The sequence below is a fragment of the Aquarana catesbeiana genome, linkage group LG02, assembly GCF_042186555.1.
Source record: "Aquarana catesbeiana isolate 2022-GZ linkage group LG02, ASM4218655v1, whole genome shotgun sequence".
Taxonomy (NCBI): domain Eukaryota; kingdom Metazoa; phylum Chordata; class Amphibia; order Anura; family Ranidae; genus Aquarana; species Aquarana catesbeiana.
The window spans coordinates 758,534,571-758,551,948 of NC_133325.1; the positions used below are offsets into that span (position 1 = coordinate 758,534,571).

At 42.4% G+C, this 17,378-nt stretch overlaps 1 protein-coding gene across 1 annotated transcript in view; it reads left to right on the plus strand.

Moving 5' to 3' along the window:
* The window catches only part of SIM2 (SIM bHLH transcription factor 2), a 192,008-nt gene extending 180,217 nt beyond the window's left edge, over positions 1 to 11,791 (plus strand). The window contains exons 10-11 of the mRNA XM_073618063.1: positions 2,496 to 2,898; positions 10,062 to 11,791. Of these exons, the coding sequence (XP_073474164.1) occupies positions 2,496 to 2,898; positions 10,062 to 10,786 (1,128 nt within the window). The 3' untranslated portion in view covers positions 10,787 to 11,791. The remainder of the gene's footprint in view (positions 1 to 2,495; positions 2,899 to 10,061) is intronic.
* The last annotated feature ends 5,587 nt before the right edge of the window (positions 11,792 to 17,378 follow it).

Consider the following 17,378-nt stretch of genomic DNA (forward strand, 5'->3'; position numbering starts at 1 on the left):
ACAGCTCTGTGTGTGAATGCACAGCTTGGAAGCGAGCCCGCTTGGGTGCCCCCATTGCAAGCTACTTGCTCTGGGGGCAGGAGAGAGGGGCCAAAAACACCAGTGAGGGACCCCAGAAGAGGAGGATCGGGGCTGCTCTGTGCAAAACCACTGCACAGAACAGGTAAGTATGACGTGTTTTTTATTTAAAAAATTAAAAAATTAAAAAAAGAGACTTTAATATCACTTTAGAGATGTAAACCCTCTCCTATACCGAGTGAAGTGAACAGCCTCAGATGATACACAGAGATGAAACAAATCCTCCTACATACATTCTACTTGTATATTTGCCGTCTTTCCCTTTCTACACTTTAGAAAGTGCAGATTGTGTTAGAAATCTTGTTTCCTCTTCCAGAAGAGGGTGGGGAGTCTGGGCTTACACTGTGTGAGAGCTGATTTTCAGCTGTTGTTATCTCATGTGTCAGAGAACTTCTCAGAAATGACTCATGATGATAAGAGGACCGGAGCAGCAGAAAGACATGGCACTTGGAGCTTTGGAGAGAGATAAGTAAACACTACAGATATATGTGCTCAGGTCAAATTTCATGAAAGGGGTTTACAACCACTTTAAAGTAACACTAAACTCCAGTTTTAGATTTCTTGGTGCACTGGACATTGGGTCCACCATTGATTATCCCTCTTCTACAGATTAAACATCATATGTCTGTGAAGGTACTCATTTATCCAGGGCTTGGTATAGTCAGTAGTAGTTAGTCACATTCAACTGGACTGGTTCTATAATGCTGAAGACATTTCGCTGCTCATCCTAAAAAGTTTAGAACCAAATAGGGGCTTTGATGAGTTGTGAAGCATCTTCAGCATTATAGAACAAATCCACTTAGAATCAACCAATTATACTAGCTAGCCTCCAATGATTCTCTTACAAATTAACCACAAATTGAAAGTCAAATATTGCATAAAGATTTTTTTGTACCACTATATTAGTGACTAATACACTTAGATTTCTGCAGTTCTTAATTTCAAAATGGAAATCACATTTCTAAAGTGGTTCCATGCTCTTTCAAAGCGAAATACTTCGCTGCAAGGGAAATATTTTAGCAAGACACCTCATGATGTCCACATGTAAACAAATTAGACAAAAATGTAGACAAATTGTATACAAGTGATTTTGGGGAGCAGATTAATAAAAGAGGAATAATGGCTTTAGGTAGTTTAACTATTGTATAGCTGAAATCCAAGCAAACCGCTAAATACTCAGATACAATAAGTGTGCTCCTGGTACCTACAGGAGAAGTATGGCCAAGAGAGCTTTGGTCATATTTCTCCTTTAAGCAGTACAGCTATGTCACCTTCTGTTCCTTCGCCTGTGGTTGGTCAGTGAAGGAGCAGCAAAAGGCTGTAGAGTTCATCCCTCTGTTCTCCCGTCTGTGTGTTTTTTTTGTCAACACATTTGCATACAGCATATCTTATTGGCCCCAGTGGTGGCCCTCCCTCTCTCTGAATGTTGTTGCACAGAAGATTACAGGAAAATTATGCCAGTCCAAATGTAGGTCCTTACACTAGTTGCAATTACTAAATGACTAAATACAGTTTAATAAACCTAATTGTTTGGTGTTTGTTAAAGGAGAAGGACAGCCAAAGCTCATTTGGCTGTACTTCTCCTGTGGATCACAGGGGTGCAGTTTGTTCTGCACTCCTGTGACCCATTTTCAGCAGACAGCGGGCTGAAGCCTGCTGTCGGCTGACGTCACAGAGCCAGTCCAGGCTGGGGAAAGATCGCGACCATATGGTCGGGATCCACCCAGATGCCTGGCAAGCTGCTGAGAGTCTGGGCCAACCGCCCCCACCCCCTCCACAGCCCAGTGCTTCATTGAGCGTGTGTGTGGGGGGGGTGCAGAACAGAGAGCCAGTGACTGACAGGCACCAGCAGTATACTCATGGAGCACTGAGAACTGAGCAATCAGCAGGATTTGATTGCTTAGTTCTCAGCCTTAGACCTGGCAGGGGACAGATGCAGCATCAGTCCGATGCTGCATACACGTAGGTAAGTATGTTTTCTAAAAAAAAAACTAAACTTCTCTTTTAATATGTGTCTGAAGTTCTACAAAAAAATCTTGAAGTGGACTTTGACAGTACTTACTTGGAGACAAGAAAGATATAATTTTTAATAATAACAATGTTTAAAACAAATTGGACCAAGTGGCCCCAAAATCTGCCTGAAGTTCACACTTTAATGGAACTACGTTACAAAATTATATTTTGATTCTGAGAAACAAATCTATGGCTTTCACAACTTCAAAGGACTATGTACATTAGTTCTGAACTCTGTTCATCTTTGAATAAAAAAATTACTATGTTGATTTTTCATGTATTGTGTATTACATTAGTGCAAATGCAGTAGGAGGAGTGAGCCTCCAAGTTAAAGTCAACAACTCCAGCAGGGAAATTTCCCCTAGAGATACTATTTGATCAATGCATTGTCTTTCTTCCAGCAGCAGTACAGTTCCTTCCATGGAGATAAGCTGGACATTGCACAGTTTGGAAACTGGAAAGGAGTTCCAACAACAAATGCTGCCAATAACCAAGAACCAAGCAACCACACGGAAAACAGTGAACTTTTATACCCTGCCCCCTACAGCATACCATTCCCTTACCACTACGGACACTTTCCAATGGACTCCCACATGTTGAGTGGCAAAAAACAAGTGATGCCTTCTAGGTTTGGACAGAGCCAAGGGTCGCCATGTGAGGTGGCGAGATTTTTCTTTGGCGCAATACAAACAGGGGGAGAGTGTCACTGGCATTACTCCAACCCCATAGTGCCAAATTCACCACCAAAAACTGTTCATGATCAGCCTGCAAGTCAGACGTGTCACAACCTCACTCAAAATTATGATGGTAAGTTATTTTCTACATGCACATTCCAGATATCTGTTCTGAATTACTAAATACAATACATACCTTGTGTGTTCATTGATAAGGTCCACACTTTATTTCTAAAGGTTGATGTAACTCTTATCGGTAAGGGTTAAAGCCAGACGAAAGGTATTGCTTATATTTTCACTTTCGTATACTATCCATGGCTAACATGGTAAAACACATTACATTTAAAGAGCATAAACGATTGTGAACGGCAAAGTGAGCCTAATTTTTGCAGCGCCATTAATGGCTGTGGACCGCTGAACTGTCATTGAATGGCTCAGTTTACATAAACAGTGTACAGAGCCCATCCAAGAAGCTACACTATATTACCAAAAGTATTGGCACGCCTACCCTTACACGCACATGAACTTTAATGGCATCCCAGTCTTAGTCCGTAGGGTTCAATATTGAGTTGACCCACCCTTTGCAGCTATAACAGCTTCAACTCTTCTGGGAAGGCTGTCCACAAGGTTTAGGAGAGTGTGTATATAGGATTGTTTGACCATTCTTCCAGAATCGCATTTGTGAGGTCAGCAGTGGCGTCACTAGGGTTGGTGTCACCCGGTGCCGAAAAAATTGGTGTCACCCCCTCCTCCACCAACTACCTCAGTACAGACCCCCCCTCCACTTACTACAGACCCCACTCAATATAGCCCCCTCCCTCAGTACAGAGCCCCTTCCATCAATATAGACCCCCCACACTAAGTACAGACTCCCCTCCCTCAGTACAGACCCCCCTCCATCAGTACAGACCCCTGCTCAGTGCAGACCCCCTTTCCTCAGTATAGACCCCCCACTAAGTACTGACCCCCTCCCTCAGTACAGACTCACCTCCCTTATTGCAGACCCCCCCATCAGTACAGACACCCTCCCTCAGTGCAGAGTCTGCAGACCCCCCAATCAGTACATACACCCCCCCTCAGTGCTGACCCCCATCAGTATGGAATCCCCCTCTCAGTGCAGACCCCCCCCATTAGTATAGAATCCCCCTCAGTGCAGACTCCCCCATCAGTATAGAATCCCCCCTCAGTGCAGACCCCCATCAGTATAAAATCCCCCCGTCAGTTCCAACCCCCATTAGTATAGAACCCCCCTCATTGCAGACCCCCATTAGTATAGAATCCCCCCTCAGTGCAGACCCCCCATTAGTATAGACACCCCCTGCACATGTCCACCCACATATACATAAAGTTTACAGACCTCAGAACAGCGCGGACAGATACACACAGCTGTGTGTGTCCCTCGGGCTCCTCCTCCTCTTGTGTGGATGTAAACAGAGAGGAGGAGGAGGTGGCTTCAGTCCGCTGCGCTGAGGGACACATTTATTCTGGCCATTGAAAATAATTAATGCTCAAGCACTAGCGTTTAGGCACATTTGGGTGCATTTAGCAGCTTTTAGTAGCATCAAGCGTTTTTGTCTGCTGCTCCTGGGCAGTGTTTTTTTTTTTCCTGCCTCTAAAAGCTCCTGCCACTGAACACTGCTAAAAGCCTATGTGTACATGGACACATAGGCTAAAATAGAGGGGCGTTTAGAGGCTAGGAGCAGCTGTAAAAACGTCCAATGTGCATGAGGCCTTATAAGTGTTGCAGTAACTTTCATTCAATCGGGTGTGTCAGGGGAGCTGAGGTTGTTCTTGAATTCAAGGTGCAGAACAGGGAACCCAAACTACCAAACAGCGCCTGCGAGGGTAGCACTACACTTGTCATGAAAGTTTTAATGTAAATGTAAAAAAAAAAAAAAAAGTATTTTTGTCATTACTCAATTGTTAACTGCACCTAAATTGTTATAGAAGGACACTTGTCATAATGAATAGACTATGAAAGAGCCCTGGGGCCATCATAAACAAATTATTTAACAGAATTCTGAGTTTGAAAGTCAGAATTCTGAGATTACAAGTTTGGGCCATGCTAAAATTTATTAAACACAATGCTGAGATTCAAAGTCAGAGTTCTGAGATTAAGTCAGAATTTTGACTTTCAATCTTAGAATTCTGACTTTTAATCCCAGAATTGTGTTTAATACATTTTAGCATGGCCCAAATTTGTAATCTCATAATTCTGACTTTGAAACTCAGAATTCTTACTTTTAATCTCAGAATTCTGACTTTCAATCTCAGAATTCTGACATTTATTCTGAGAATTTTGACTTTCAATCTCAGAATTCTTACTTTAATTCTCAGAATTTTGACTTTCAATCTCCGAATTCTGACTTTTAATCCCAGAATTGTGTTTAATAAATTTTAGCATGGCCCAAATTTGTAATCTCATAATTCTGACTTTGAAACTCAGAATTCTTACTGTTAATCTCAGAATTCTGACTTTCAAACTCAGAATTCGGTAAAAAAAATATGATGGCCCCAGGGCTTTTCCATACATAGACAGGGTCTACTTAAAGTGGTATTAAAGCCCAAACCAAAAATGTAAATATCAATCATTGGATATGGTAGATAAGGTAGCAGAGGATGCACAGCAGGCAGCAGTCGGGGGGAAGGAGGGGAGTGTTAAATGTACTAGCAGATTTCGAACCGCTAACAATTTGAAGCCAAACTCCAGCTTACACTTTATAATCAGTTACAGCAAACAGTTTTTCTTCCTTTTGTGGTAAAGGTTTTACATTGAACAATTCCAAGCTGATCATTGTAATCACCCCTGCTAGTGGTAAGTGGTTTGTCTTAATCATGTAAACTGAAACATTCTGCTGGAAAGTTTGTGCTTTGAAAAAACAACAGACTTGCTGGCTGGATTACCAGATGGAAATAGAAGAAAGAAAGCACAGGTGTGCACAGCCTATTGCATTAGGGTATGCCCCCTAAGACCCCTTTTACATGGTCTGTCCAATCAGGTCAGCCTGTCACAACCACTGCTTTACAATCCAATCCTGTCTGCCAAATCCAGACGGATGGTGGTCTATTTTCCATCCGCCTGGCGGATGGGATATGATTGGATGAAAAAAGACAGACGGTCCGTTTTCACCCGATTTCCCCACAGAGGAGAGCGGGGCTGTGTCCGTCTCCACTCTGCACATGTCATCCGCCTGCTCAGTGGAGCGATCCCCTGTTGAGCAAGCGGAGTCTGTCCAACGGAGGCGCCCTTGTGAAAGGGGCCTAAAGCTCAATATTGTGTGTGTGTCTACATATTTATATGACCCCGCAAATTGATCTCCCTTCCCACACAGTAAAAGAGCGTAAACACTTTTCTTATGGCATAGCCGGCAAGAGGGAGATCTTTCCCATCTTCCTGCTGGCACACAGAGCTATAATACTAATGCGCATCGGGTGATTAGGGTGTGTCCAGGCACACCCGGCACACCCTGTGTGCACACCTATGAAAGAAAGCCTAAAAAAACGAAACAAATGCAGCCATTACATCGTCTAAGGATTGGTAAACTGCAATATATTAAAGGAGAAGTACAGCCAAAGCGGTTTGGCTGTACTCCTATGGATCTCAGGAGTGCAGAACAAACCCGTTTTCAGAAGACAGAAGGCTAAAGCCCGCTGTCAGCTAACGTCACAGAACCGGTCCAGGCTCGGGCAAGATCGCGACAATGAAGTCGGGATCCGCCCAAATGCCTGGACTGACACCCAGCTCAGCCTCTCTGTGAACCGCTGAGAGCCTAAGCCGGCCACTCCCGCCCCCTCCACAGCTCGGCGCTCCAGTGAGCGTACGGGAGGCAGAGCAGAGAGCAATGATTGACAGTCACCAGCTCTCTGCTCAGGGAGCTCTGAGAAACAAGCGATCAGCGGTGTTTGATCGCTCGGTTTTCAGTGTTAGAGCTGGTGGGGGACAGATGCAGCATCCACCTAGGTAAGCATGATTAGAAAAAAAAAAAACATGCTTCTCTTTTAAATGTTTGGTTTGGGGCATATCACCGCTTTAATGCATTCATGTAGCATAAACTGGTTTCAAATTTTGATCTCCATAATAAAGGGCTGATTTGGTGGGGAGCAGACCGGTTTAGAGTGGGATCTTGGTGTGGAGCGTAGGGAGGTTGTCAGGGGTAGGCGCAGATTTAGCGCTGGTGCAGATAACAAAGAGACCCCGCAATTCCACCCCTGCAAACACCCACCACTTTACTCTCAATGTCAATCCACTCTGCATGTCAAATAATATCTACATGTTAATCTTTCATGTAATTGTTCCACATCAACAAATTTGCAGAATTGTTGTTGTACCGATTACTCACTGTCATATTTCAGTGGTGGAAACTGTCAGATTCCTGGACACGATTCATTACCCAGCAAAGCAGTGGTTTTGTGACTCGTAGGTTAATATTTGATCAGTGTTACCTCTCAGCTTCCTCCAAACAAACACAGCAGATAAAGCATCCTCCAGCTAATTTTATAAATGGAAAACTGCTGGGCATCCATCAAGCTCTCACGGCGCTGTGACTTGACCAAACACTCCATGATGTAATTATTGATGTGGAGTGTAAATCAGAGCGTGAGTAATGTAATGTAAAGCAGACCTGTATGATGATGGGGTTATCACAGATTGCTGTATCATGACAGCCTAGAAAACTGCTACAGTGTAAAACTTAAACAAACAGACAAGTGCTGAATGTAATGTTCCAATTAGTCCCGGATTTGCAAGAAGGTCCCCTAGGCCCCTGCTGAGTGTGGCAAAGATTTAGGGGGAACATCAGGCTGTTCTTTGTTTTGAATTTAAACATGCTTTAAAAAATATAAGAACATAAATGTAATATATTTTGCAGATATCGGCCTTTAAATGTGGTGGCTGTATTCGTTTCTTTTTAAGACCCCTTTCAGCAGGGAAATCTGTCCGCTGATCCCCGCTTAGCAGGCGGATGGCTTGTCTGTGTCCCCTCTGCTTATGCAGAGGGGATACAGACACAGCGCGCTGTCCCCTATGGGCTGTCAAACATAAACAGACCACCTGTACATTTACATCTGATCCAATAGACGGATGGGGAACGGATCCCTATCTGTCTGTTTTTAGCAAATAGGATCGGATGTCAGCGGGTGTCAATGGACACATGTCTTTTGACACCTGTCGCTCCATAGAGGGCAATGTATGGTCTTATTGGGTCCACCTAAAAAATTGACAGGCTGACCCGGTTGGTCCTCCAATCCCTTCACCAAGTGAACATGCCACCACCACAATGGTTTGAACTCTTACCAGAGAGCCTGGACTCTTTGTTACGAAGGGTGAAACAGGCTTGATGAATATGTCCCGGTAGGGGTCATCAGCATGGGATGTGCAAAGGAACCACGTCAGGAACAGCTCCAGAGCATCGAGGGAACTCCACCCAAACGAGGATCGTGTAGTCAGATCCAAATAAAACATAAAACGCTGGATAGTGTAAAACCTCTTAAGGGTTGCATTTAATATAAAGTATTGCAATTATATGCTGTTTTTACTATGGATACTTGTAAGTGCAATACTTTATATTAGATGCAACCCTTAAAAGGTTTTACACTATCCATCGTTTTATGTTTTATTTGGATTTGACTACAGGATCGTCGTTTGGGTGGAGTCCCCTGGATGCTCTTGAGCTGTTCCTGACGTGGTTCCTTTGTACATCCCCTAGTGATGACCCCTATCGGGACATATTCATCAAGCCTGTTTGACCCTTCGTAATAAAGGGTCCAGGCTCTCTGGTAAGAGTCCAACCTATTGTGGTGGTGGCGTGTTCACTTGGTGAAGGGATTGTATAACCTTATCCATAGTTGAATAATGGAGTTTGCCATTTGACCATATGGTCCATATGAGAGACTGATTTTTCTGGACTGTTTATTTATAATTTTGTTTTCAGTATTTTTAATGTCAATCACTGAAATGCAACACACCTTCATTTTGTTTCTGTTTTTTTTTTTTGTGGTAATATCTCACATTTGTGATGCTGCTTTTTCTCTCACTGAATTATTTTTTCACATGAGCAGTACTATTTTTGTATTTATTGACCCGGTTGGTCCGTCTCTGTGAAAGGGGCCTTTTTTGCCTTATTTTCACCTGTTTTGTAATAGGGAGTGCAACTGCTCTTTAATACACTCCTGCTTGGACATTGGTGTAGTGACCTCAAATGAACAGCATACAATTGACACTGGGCCCCTAGGGTGGCTAGAAAAGCCTTATTGGAGACATGCTCATCCTGGCATAGCCAATACCTGCTGACAGTCCTCTGTACAACTGCTTCAAGATTTACCCCAACAACCCCCACTCTACCCTCTTTGAACATACGTTTTGTTTCTTTTTATAGAGGTTAGAAGTAGGAGGGGACCACTAGAAGACTAATAAAAGCCATCCCTTTAAGGTGGTGGTACAAAGCTCGAAGTTACAAACACTTCAGCTTAGTTTAGAGATGTGTGGAATGAGAGGGGGACTCTTTACCTACAGGAGGGGTGTCCCAGAGTCAAGCAACCAAAAATAGACCCAAAAATGCATACAATACTTAAACTACTCCAGGTTTCCCCCTGAGGGAAAGCTAAACGAATAAGTCCCAACTGACTAAATGTTGATCCAGCCTGGTCCACCAGCAGAGAAAAGTAGGAAAGACTCTCTCAGTGATAAACTCTTTCTGGGCTTCCCACCAACACTTTATATTTGCCCAAGTTTCCATGGTGCTCCTCTACTGGCAGGAGCAGGCTGTTATTTAACCGCAAAGCCTCCTAAGCCTCCCCTGGCTATGGGGATATCTAATAGCCTAAGTGCAAGTTACAACGGGCCGACCACCTATGCACTCTATCCTACACATCTTTTGACTCTGCCAGTAATACACCTCCTGTATTATGTTGCCAAAGCTCACTCACTATCCATGGAAGAGGAAAGCTGTCACACTGGAACAGGAATACAGAATATCTCTCCTTAGTTCTGCAACTTATGGGGAGATCTTCTGTAACACAAAGAATAGCCAAGAACAATGAAAACTCGTAACAGTAAGCACCTGTAGTGGGCACACAGAGTTATCAGCTCACAAGATTTCTATCAGGATCAATAGGTATTTTTTTACACTTTTCAAACAGATATAGCAAAATGCCTTTGATAGTATAGTTAACAGACCAAAAGGCAGAATATAAGACAAGTTCCTTGTTGGGGTTTACATACATTTCACATTTTATTTATTTTTTGGTAAAACATGTTCCATTAACCTAACTAATAAAATGTGTTTGTCTAAACCCTAGCAACAACCAAGCGGTACAGCTCTGGAGAAAGCTCATCCGATGGATTCACAGGCTGTTCTTCATCCTCATCCTCGAGAGCCAACCTCCGTTATAAAGATGAACTCTACTGCTCCACAAATATGAAGACCAGCAAGCTGGAGAACAGAGGCACCACCACCTATCACACAGTGAAGGAGGAAAACAAGTTGGAATTTAGTAGGTACCAGCAGGAAAAAACGATCGTCAGCGAAAAGCACTTTTCAAACTCCTTGAACAATTCTCTGCTGCCAAAATCCGAATGCCTTCACGCAAAGACTGTAGGACAATTGAGCCACCTGCTCCCTAGGCCGGTGGTCTATGAGCAGACAAGAAGGGTCTGTATGAAGGAGCCTAGATATGGGCCTGTCGGTCTGCATCAGACCGGCTATCATGAACTGGAAAATGACAGAACAACGCAAAAATATCCCCACCACAACTCCGAACACGAGCACTTCAAATCCCATAGCCAAGTCCCTTACGTACCTCTTAATTACCACCATGTGTTATCCAAACATGGAACTTGTCAGGCTTCATCGTGCACAGAGCCTGAACACGGCACAGAAAACTATGGCTATTCCTCAGAGGAAATTAACTCGTTTATTTACAAAAACCAAAGTCCTTCGTCCATGTCTTCTCCAGAAACCCACCGTGAAACTGCACTTCCCCACTATATTGGGACTTCTGTCATTATAACCAATGGAAGGTGACAGCGGTCCCTAAGGGTTTTTTTTTTTTTTTCTATTCGTTAATTGGAACGGGAAAAAATATGGAAAAACAATCTAACTGGAATTATTTACTCGGAAGCATGAGTGAGACCAGTGACCAATCCTTACTAAGCGTAGCCGAAGGTTGTCAAAGGACAGACGTGCATGTTTTCTTGCCAAGCCATGTGTAATAGAACCTGAAAGGTCAGGAATACACAACTAGCCTGAGAGCGGCATTGTTACAGATTAATCTCTGGTGTAGGCCATGCCATTTAAGAAGTCATGTGCCAGATCATAGTTTCCCCTACTCAACTGCTGGATGAATAGAAAGGCCAGATTCTTAGATGTACACCTTCATACTTCATTACATAGAGGAAAAGTTTCCTCTCTCTCCTCAAACAACCCATATTATTTAATCCCCTATTACCCCAGAGAAAATTTCATTTTCAAAGAGTAAATCCAGACGAATGTGAAAAGCTAAAATTAGGCTACCCACAGACATATAACAGACTTAAAGGAGAAGTAGTGTATTTTACGTTATTACAATAACATCAGCCTGGAGGTAACTTTGAACATGACTCACATTTTTGCCCCTTGCTCTTCCTAAAATTTTCCATTTCTGTATTTCTTAAACAGATATACAGAAAGGCAGAATTAGCACTGAAGTTATATATTGTATTTTAGTATGTATCACTCAACAGCAGTCTGGAGCCATCCCAGAGGCCTGCTTACATCCTCAAAATGTAGAAGAGCATGCCCCCACCTGCATAATGCGGTACCTGCTGGCAACCATGTAACCTATCAGGCCTGTACATGCCCAATTATAGGGCCTATGCAAATATATATTTTGAAAACATCTGCAAATTCATTTGAGTTTTAAGAGGTCTCTGAGCTGTGCTAGCAGATAATAAAATTATAGGTATACCCTGACAGCTAATGCGGCCTAATTTCTAATAAAGCTATTATTTTTCTGGGAACCCTGAAATAAGATCATCATTTCAGCTTCAAAGACATAAATAAAAAAGAAAGCATTTACTTGTTTGCGAAAATATATACATCTTATACACTATATTGTCAAAAGTATTGTGACTCCTGCCTTTACACACACATGAACTTTAATGGAATCCCAGTCTTAGTCCATAGGGTTCAATATTGAGTTGGCCCACCCTATATTAGTTTCAACTCTTCTGGGAAGGTTGTCTACAAGGTTTAGGAGTGTGTCTATGGGAATGTTTGACCATTCTTCCAGAAGCGCATTTGTGAGGTCAGGCACTGATGTTGAACGAGAAGGCCTGGCTTGTAGTCTCCACTCTAATTCATCCCAAAGGTGTTCTATCGGGTTGAGGTCAGGATTCTGTGTAGGCCAATCAAGTTCTTCCACCCCAAACTCACTCATTTATGTCTTTATGGACCTTGCTTTGTGCACTGGTCCAAATCATTTGGTGGAGGGGGGATTATGGTGTGGGGCTATTTTTCAGGGGTTGGGCTTGGCCCCTTAGTTCCAGTGAAGGGAACTCTTAAGGCGTCAGCATACCAAGACATTTTGGAAAATTTCATGCTCCCAACTTTGTGGGAACAGTTTGGGGATGGCCCCTTCCCGTTCCAACATGACTGCGCACCAGTGCACAAATCAAGGTACATAAAGACATGGATGAGAGAGAGTCCTGACCTCAACCCGATAGAACACATTTGGGATGAATTAAAGCGGAGACTGCGAGCCAGGCCTTTTGATCCACATCAGCGCCTGACCTCACAAATGCGCTTCTGAAAAAATGGTCAAACATTCCCATAGACACACTCCTAAACCTTGTGGACAGCCTTCCCAGAAGAGTTGAAGCTGTTATAGCGGCAAATGGTGGGCCAACTCAATATTGAACCCTACGGATTAAGACTGGGATGCCATTAAAGTTCATGTGCGTGTAAAGGCAGGTGTCCTAATACTTTTGGTAATATAGTATATATAAATAAAAAAGGAAGCATTTACTTGTTTGCAGAAATAGATATCCTATATGTCCTTTTTTCTGAAACTGAAATGGCACAAGAGCTGTCACAGGCCAGAGGAACACAGCAGAGCCTTAAATATAGCAAAGTCTACTAATTAGACAAGTGGCCACCAATGAAGTGTCTGTACATGAATCCCGTTGGGTTGTTGTAGCCTGCACATAGCTTGCTTGTCATTTTTACTATTAAATGTCCCATTGTATATTTCAGCGATCCTAGTGATCTTGGCATCCTTGCATAAGCATTGATCTTAATGGCAGTTCTCTTCTATGAATAAGTATTGGCATTAAAGGAAGTCTTTTGCTTTCCCACATTCATACTTTGACAGAGAGCGTGGAGCAGGAAGCAGAGCCTGCTTTTGTAATGAGTGAATATGACAAATTATACACATTAGATTTAAATAAAATAAAAAATTAATTGAAACCATTTTTTTAAATTAAGCAGACCGCGTTCAATTTATTTGTCTCTAGGAGATTTTTATTGGACAGAGAAAGAGTAGTCGGTAGGGTTTAGCACTGAAGTCAGCGAGGAAAGCCCCTAGTGAAGTCAATCTTATTTCAGTGAGGCACACAGAGGACAGTTTTCTTACAAAGGTTTTGCTGCTTTGGACTGGACTCCTAAATATCTGACTGGTAAGCTTTAAATCACATGATGCATCACTTCAGTACATTTTAAGTATGCACGCCCTTACTGTTAGTTAAGAAGCAATCCAATACCAGAGAAGAGGAAGGGGGAATATGGTGGTAAGGTTTACACACTACAAGTAAAAACTTTTGCAGGAAACTTATCTAAAATTTATTTAAAAAAAAGCAGACAGGTCCAAATGAAAATAACGTTTTTGCAGGAAAATGGGGTAAGTGGATTATTAGAGTTAGAGAAAAAAGAACATAAATAGGACAAAAATGTAATTGGTCAAAAGAGAATATTGTATTTATTAGTGAAATCTCAGAACTGGAGTTACACTTTTATGTTTGGTATTTTAAATTGACCACATCACATTGACAGTCCTATTTACAGTGAGGGAAAAAGTATTTGATCCCCTGTTGATTTTGTACCTTTGCTCACTGATAAAGAAATGATCAGTCTATAATTTTAATTGTAGGGTTATTTTAACAGTGAGAGACAGAATAACAACAAAAATTCAGAAAAATGCATTTCAAAAAAGTTATAAATTGATTTGCATTTTAATGAGTGAAATAAGTATTTGCCCCTTCACAAAACATGACTTGGTGGCAAAACCCTTGTTGGCAATCACAGAGGTCAGACGTTTCTTATAGTTGGCCACCAGGTTTGCACAGATCTCAGGAGGGATTTTGTCCCACTCCTCTTTGCAGATCCTCTCCAAGTCATTAAGGTTTCAAGGCTGACAATTGGTATCTTGAATCTTCAGCTCCCTCCACAAATTTTCTATGGGATTAAGGTCTGGAGACTGGCTAGGCAACTCCAGGACCTTAATGTGCTTCTTCTTGAGCCACTACTTTGTTGTCTTGGCTGTGTGTTTTGGGTCATTGTCATGCTGGAATACCCATCCACGGCCCATTTTCAATGCCCTGGCTGAGGGAAGGAGGTTCTCACCTAAGATCTGACGGTACATGGTCCTGCCCATCCTCCCTTAGATGCGGTGAAGTTGTCCTGTCCCCTTAGCAGAAAAACACCCCCCCAAAGCTTAATGTTTCCACCTCCATATTTGACGGTGGGGGATGGTGTTCTTGGGCTCATAGGCAGCATTCCTCTTCCTCCAAACACGGGGAGTTGAGTAGATGCCAAAGAGCTCGATTTTGGTCTCATCTGACCACAACACTTTCACCCAGTTCTCCTCTGAATCATTCAGATGTTCATTAGCAGACTTCAGACAGGCCTGTACATGTGCTTTCTTGAGCAGGGGGACCTTGTGGGCACTGCAGGATTTTCAGTCCTTCACGGCATAGTGTGTTACAAATTGTTTTCTTGGTGGTCCCAGCTGCCTTGAAATCATTGACAAGATTCTCCCGTGTAGTTCTGGGCTGATTCCTCACCGTTCTCATGATCAATGAAACATCACGAGGTGAGATCTTGCATGGAGCCCCAGACAGAGGAAGATTGACAGTTATTTTGTGTTTCTTCCATTTGCGAATAATCACACCAACTATTGTCATCCTCTCACCAAGCTGCTTGGCGATGGTCTTGTAGCCCATTCCAGCCTTGTGTAGGTCTACAATCTAATCCCTGATATCCTTGGACAGCTCTTTGGTCTTGGCCATGGTGGAGAGATTGGAATCTGATTGATTTCTCCTGTGGACAGGTTTCTTTTATACATGTAACAAGCAAAGATTAGAAGCACCCCCTTTAAGAGAGTTCTCCTAATTTCAGTTTGTTACCTGCATAGAAGACACATGGGAGCCAGAAATCTTGCTGATTGATAGGGGATCAAATACTTATTTCACCCATTAAAAGGCAAATCAATTTATAACTTTTTTGAAATGCATTTTTCTGGATATTTTTGTTGTTATTCTGTCTCTCACTGTCAAAATAAACCTACCATTAAAATTATAGACTGACAATTTCTTGGGTCAGTGGGCAAATGTACAAAATCAGCAGGGGATCAAATATTTTTTTCCCTCTCTGCAACTCTGGACTTGGGCAAGTTCTTGGAGACGGAGGAAAGTGCCGATTGCCAAAGCAAGGCGTGTTGTCAGACGGCCTAGGAGGAAAAATGGGTGCCCTGTCTGACCTCACAGCCATCTTTAGGACTCTTGCACACTGGACGTTTTTATCGCTGTTCTTAGGGGCATCTGGCGTTTTTCTTTTTTCTGCCTTCAAATGCCCCAGCATGTTAGCCTATGTGTCCATGGACACACAGGCATTTCTAGGCAGAAAAAAAAAACCCACTGCCAGTGTGTCCAGGAGCAGCAGTGTTCTGGCAGCAAAAACACTTGACGCTTGTAAACCTGCATTAATGTTAGTTGCGTCAAGCGCTTGAGCATTATTCATTTTAATGCAATGAATTAACACCCAAGCGATTGTTGCACCAAAACACATCTTGACACGTTTACAAGTGTCAAACATTTTTTCTGCCAAAACGCTGCTGCCAGGAGGAGTGATGGGCCAACGCTCTGTGTGCACAAGGTCTTATGCAGGCCATACATGGTCGAATTCCGAACAAATTTTCTATTGAAAATCAGAAATTTTGTGCGTTTTGTGACCCGATGGCACCACCACTGATTTATAAATTTGACCAATCAAGCCTCCAATTTCACCTCATGTTGCTACAGAAAAGAGTTTTTGTGGCTGGGAATCTTCTTTTCTTTCTAGGAATTTTCTTTTCTTGTGCTCATGTGCATTTCTTTTTCGACTATATTTCTCACACGATTCTCCCATCATTGATTAGAAAATCGCTCATTTTTAATAAAATTTACAACATGCTGATCACTCAAATTCAATGGCTGCACGAAAATCGGCCATTGCTACGGCCCACTAATGGTGCAAAATTTGAACGCAAATTGTTAGATAAGCTTTTCGAAAGAAAATGCTTTTTCGAAATTTGACCCATGTATGGCTGGCCTTAGCCCGCAACTAGGAAGATGGGACAAAGTACTTCATGTATTTGGCCCCCAGGGAACAGAATACATTAATAAAAATGAGTGATGCACCGAAATTTCAACCACTAAAAATTATTGGCCGAAAATTGGGTTTTTAGCGTTATGCCGAAAGAAAAAAAAGTGCCGACTATGGCTGCCAAAAACGCCCAAAATTTTGATGCAATTTTACCACGATTTTGACATGATTTTACAGTGATGTTGCTGAAAATTTACCTTACTTATGGTGTATTTTTCATAGGTCATGTGACTCAAAATTTCGATGGGGAGGTGTGTTGTTGGTGCGGTTTGCCAAATATGCACCATAAATGCAGTAAGCAGGATTTTTTACACTGCCTTCAGTCATTTTTTCATCTTTCCATCTATTAAATCTTCTGCCCTTGTTGTTTTACTTTGGATAGTAACATTTTTTTTTTCTGCCAGTAAATACCTTATACAGCCCACTTCCTGTTTTTTGTCTGGTCATTAGCCTAGGCTTATGACATCATGCACAGCTCTCTCTCTCACTCTCCTGAGAGTTTGCCAGGAAGGGAGGGGGGGTGAGTCTTAAGAGGACCAATGAGAGATGCAGAGCTGGAGGTGTGTCTCTGTGTGTCTGTGTAAATCCAGGAAGTGAACAGGCAGAAGCTTCAGCTGCCCACAGTCAAAATGGATGCAGCCAGACTTAGTGGAGCAAATTTGGCAAGTGCAGAATCACAGTATATATAAAATAATAATATGCAAAGTGGTTGGAGGGAAGCTTCAGAGTGGCAAAGATGTTTTTATTACAGATTATGTGAGCAGACTGCAGTTCCTCTTTAAATTTTCATTTCGGTGCACCACTAATAAGAATTTAACTGAGACCTCTTTAAATATGTCAACCGTAATAAAAAGAAAATGTAGAGATTCCAGTGACTTCTCTCTCCAGTGAAAGGAAGGGAGGAGAATCTACACAGGAGGGACCCAAATAGTAATAAATTCTGAAAGAGTTTCTAAACAATCCCCTTTCTGTCAAAACCGCCCAAAATGGCTAGAATTGG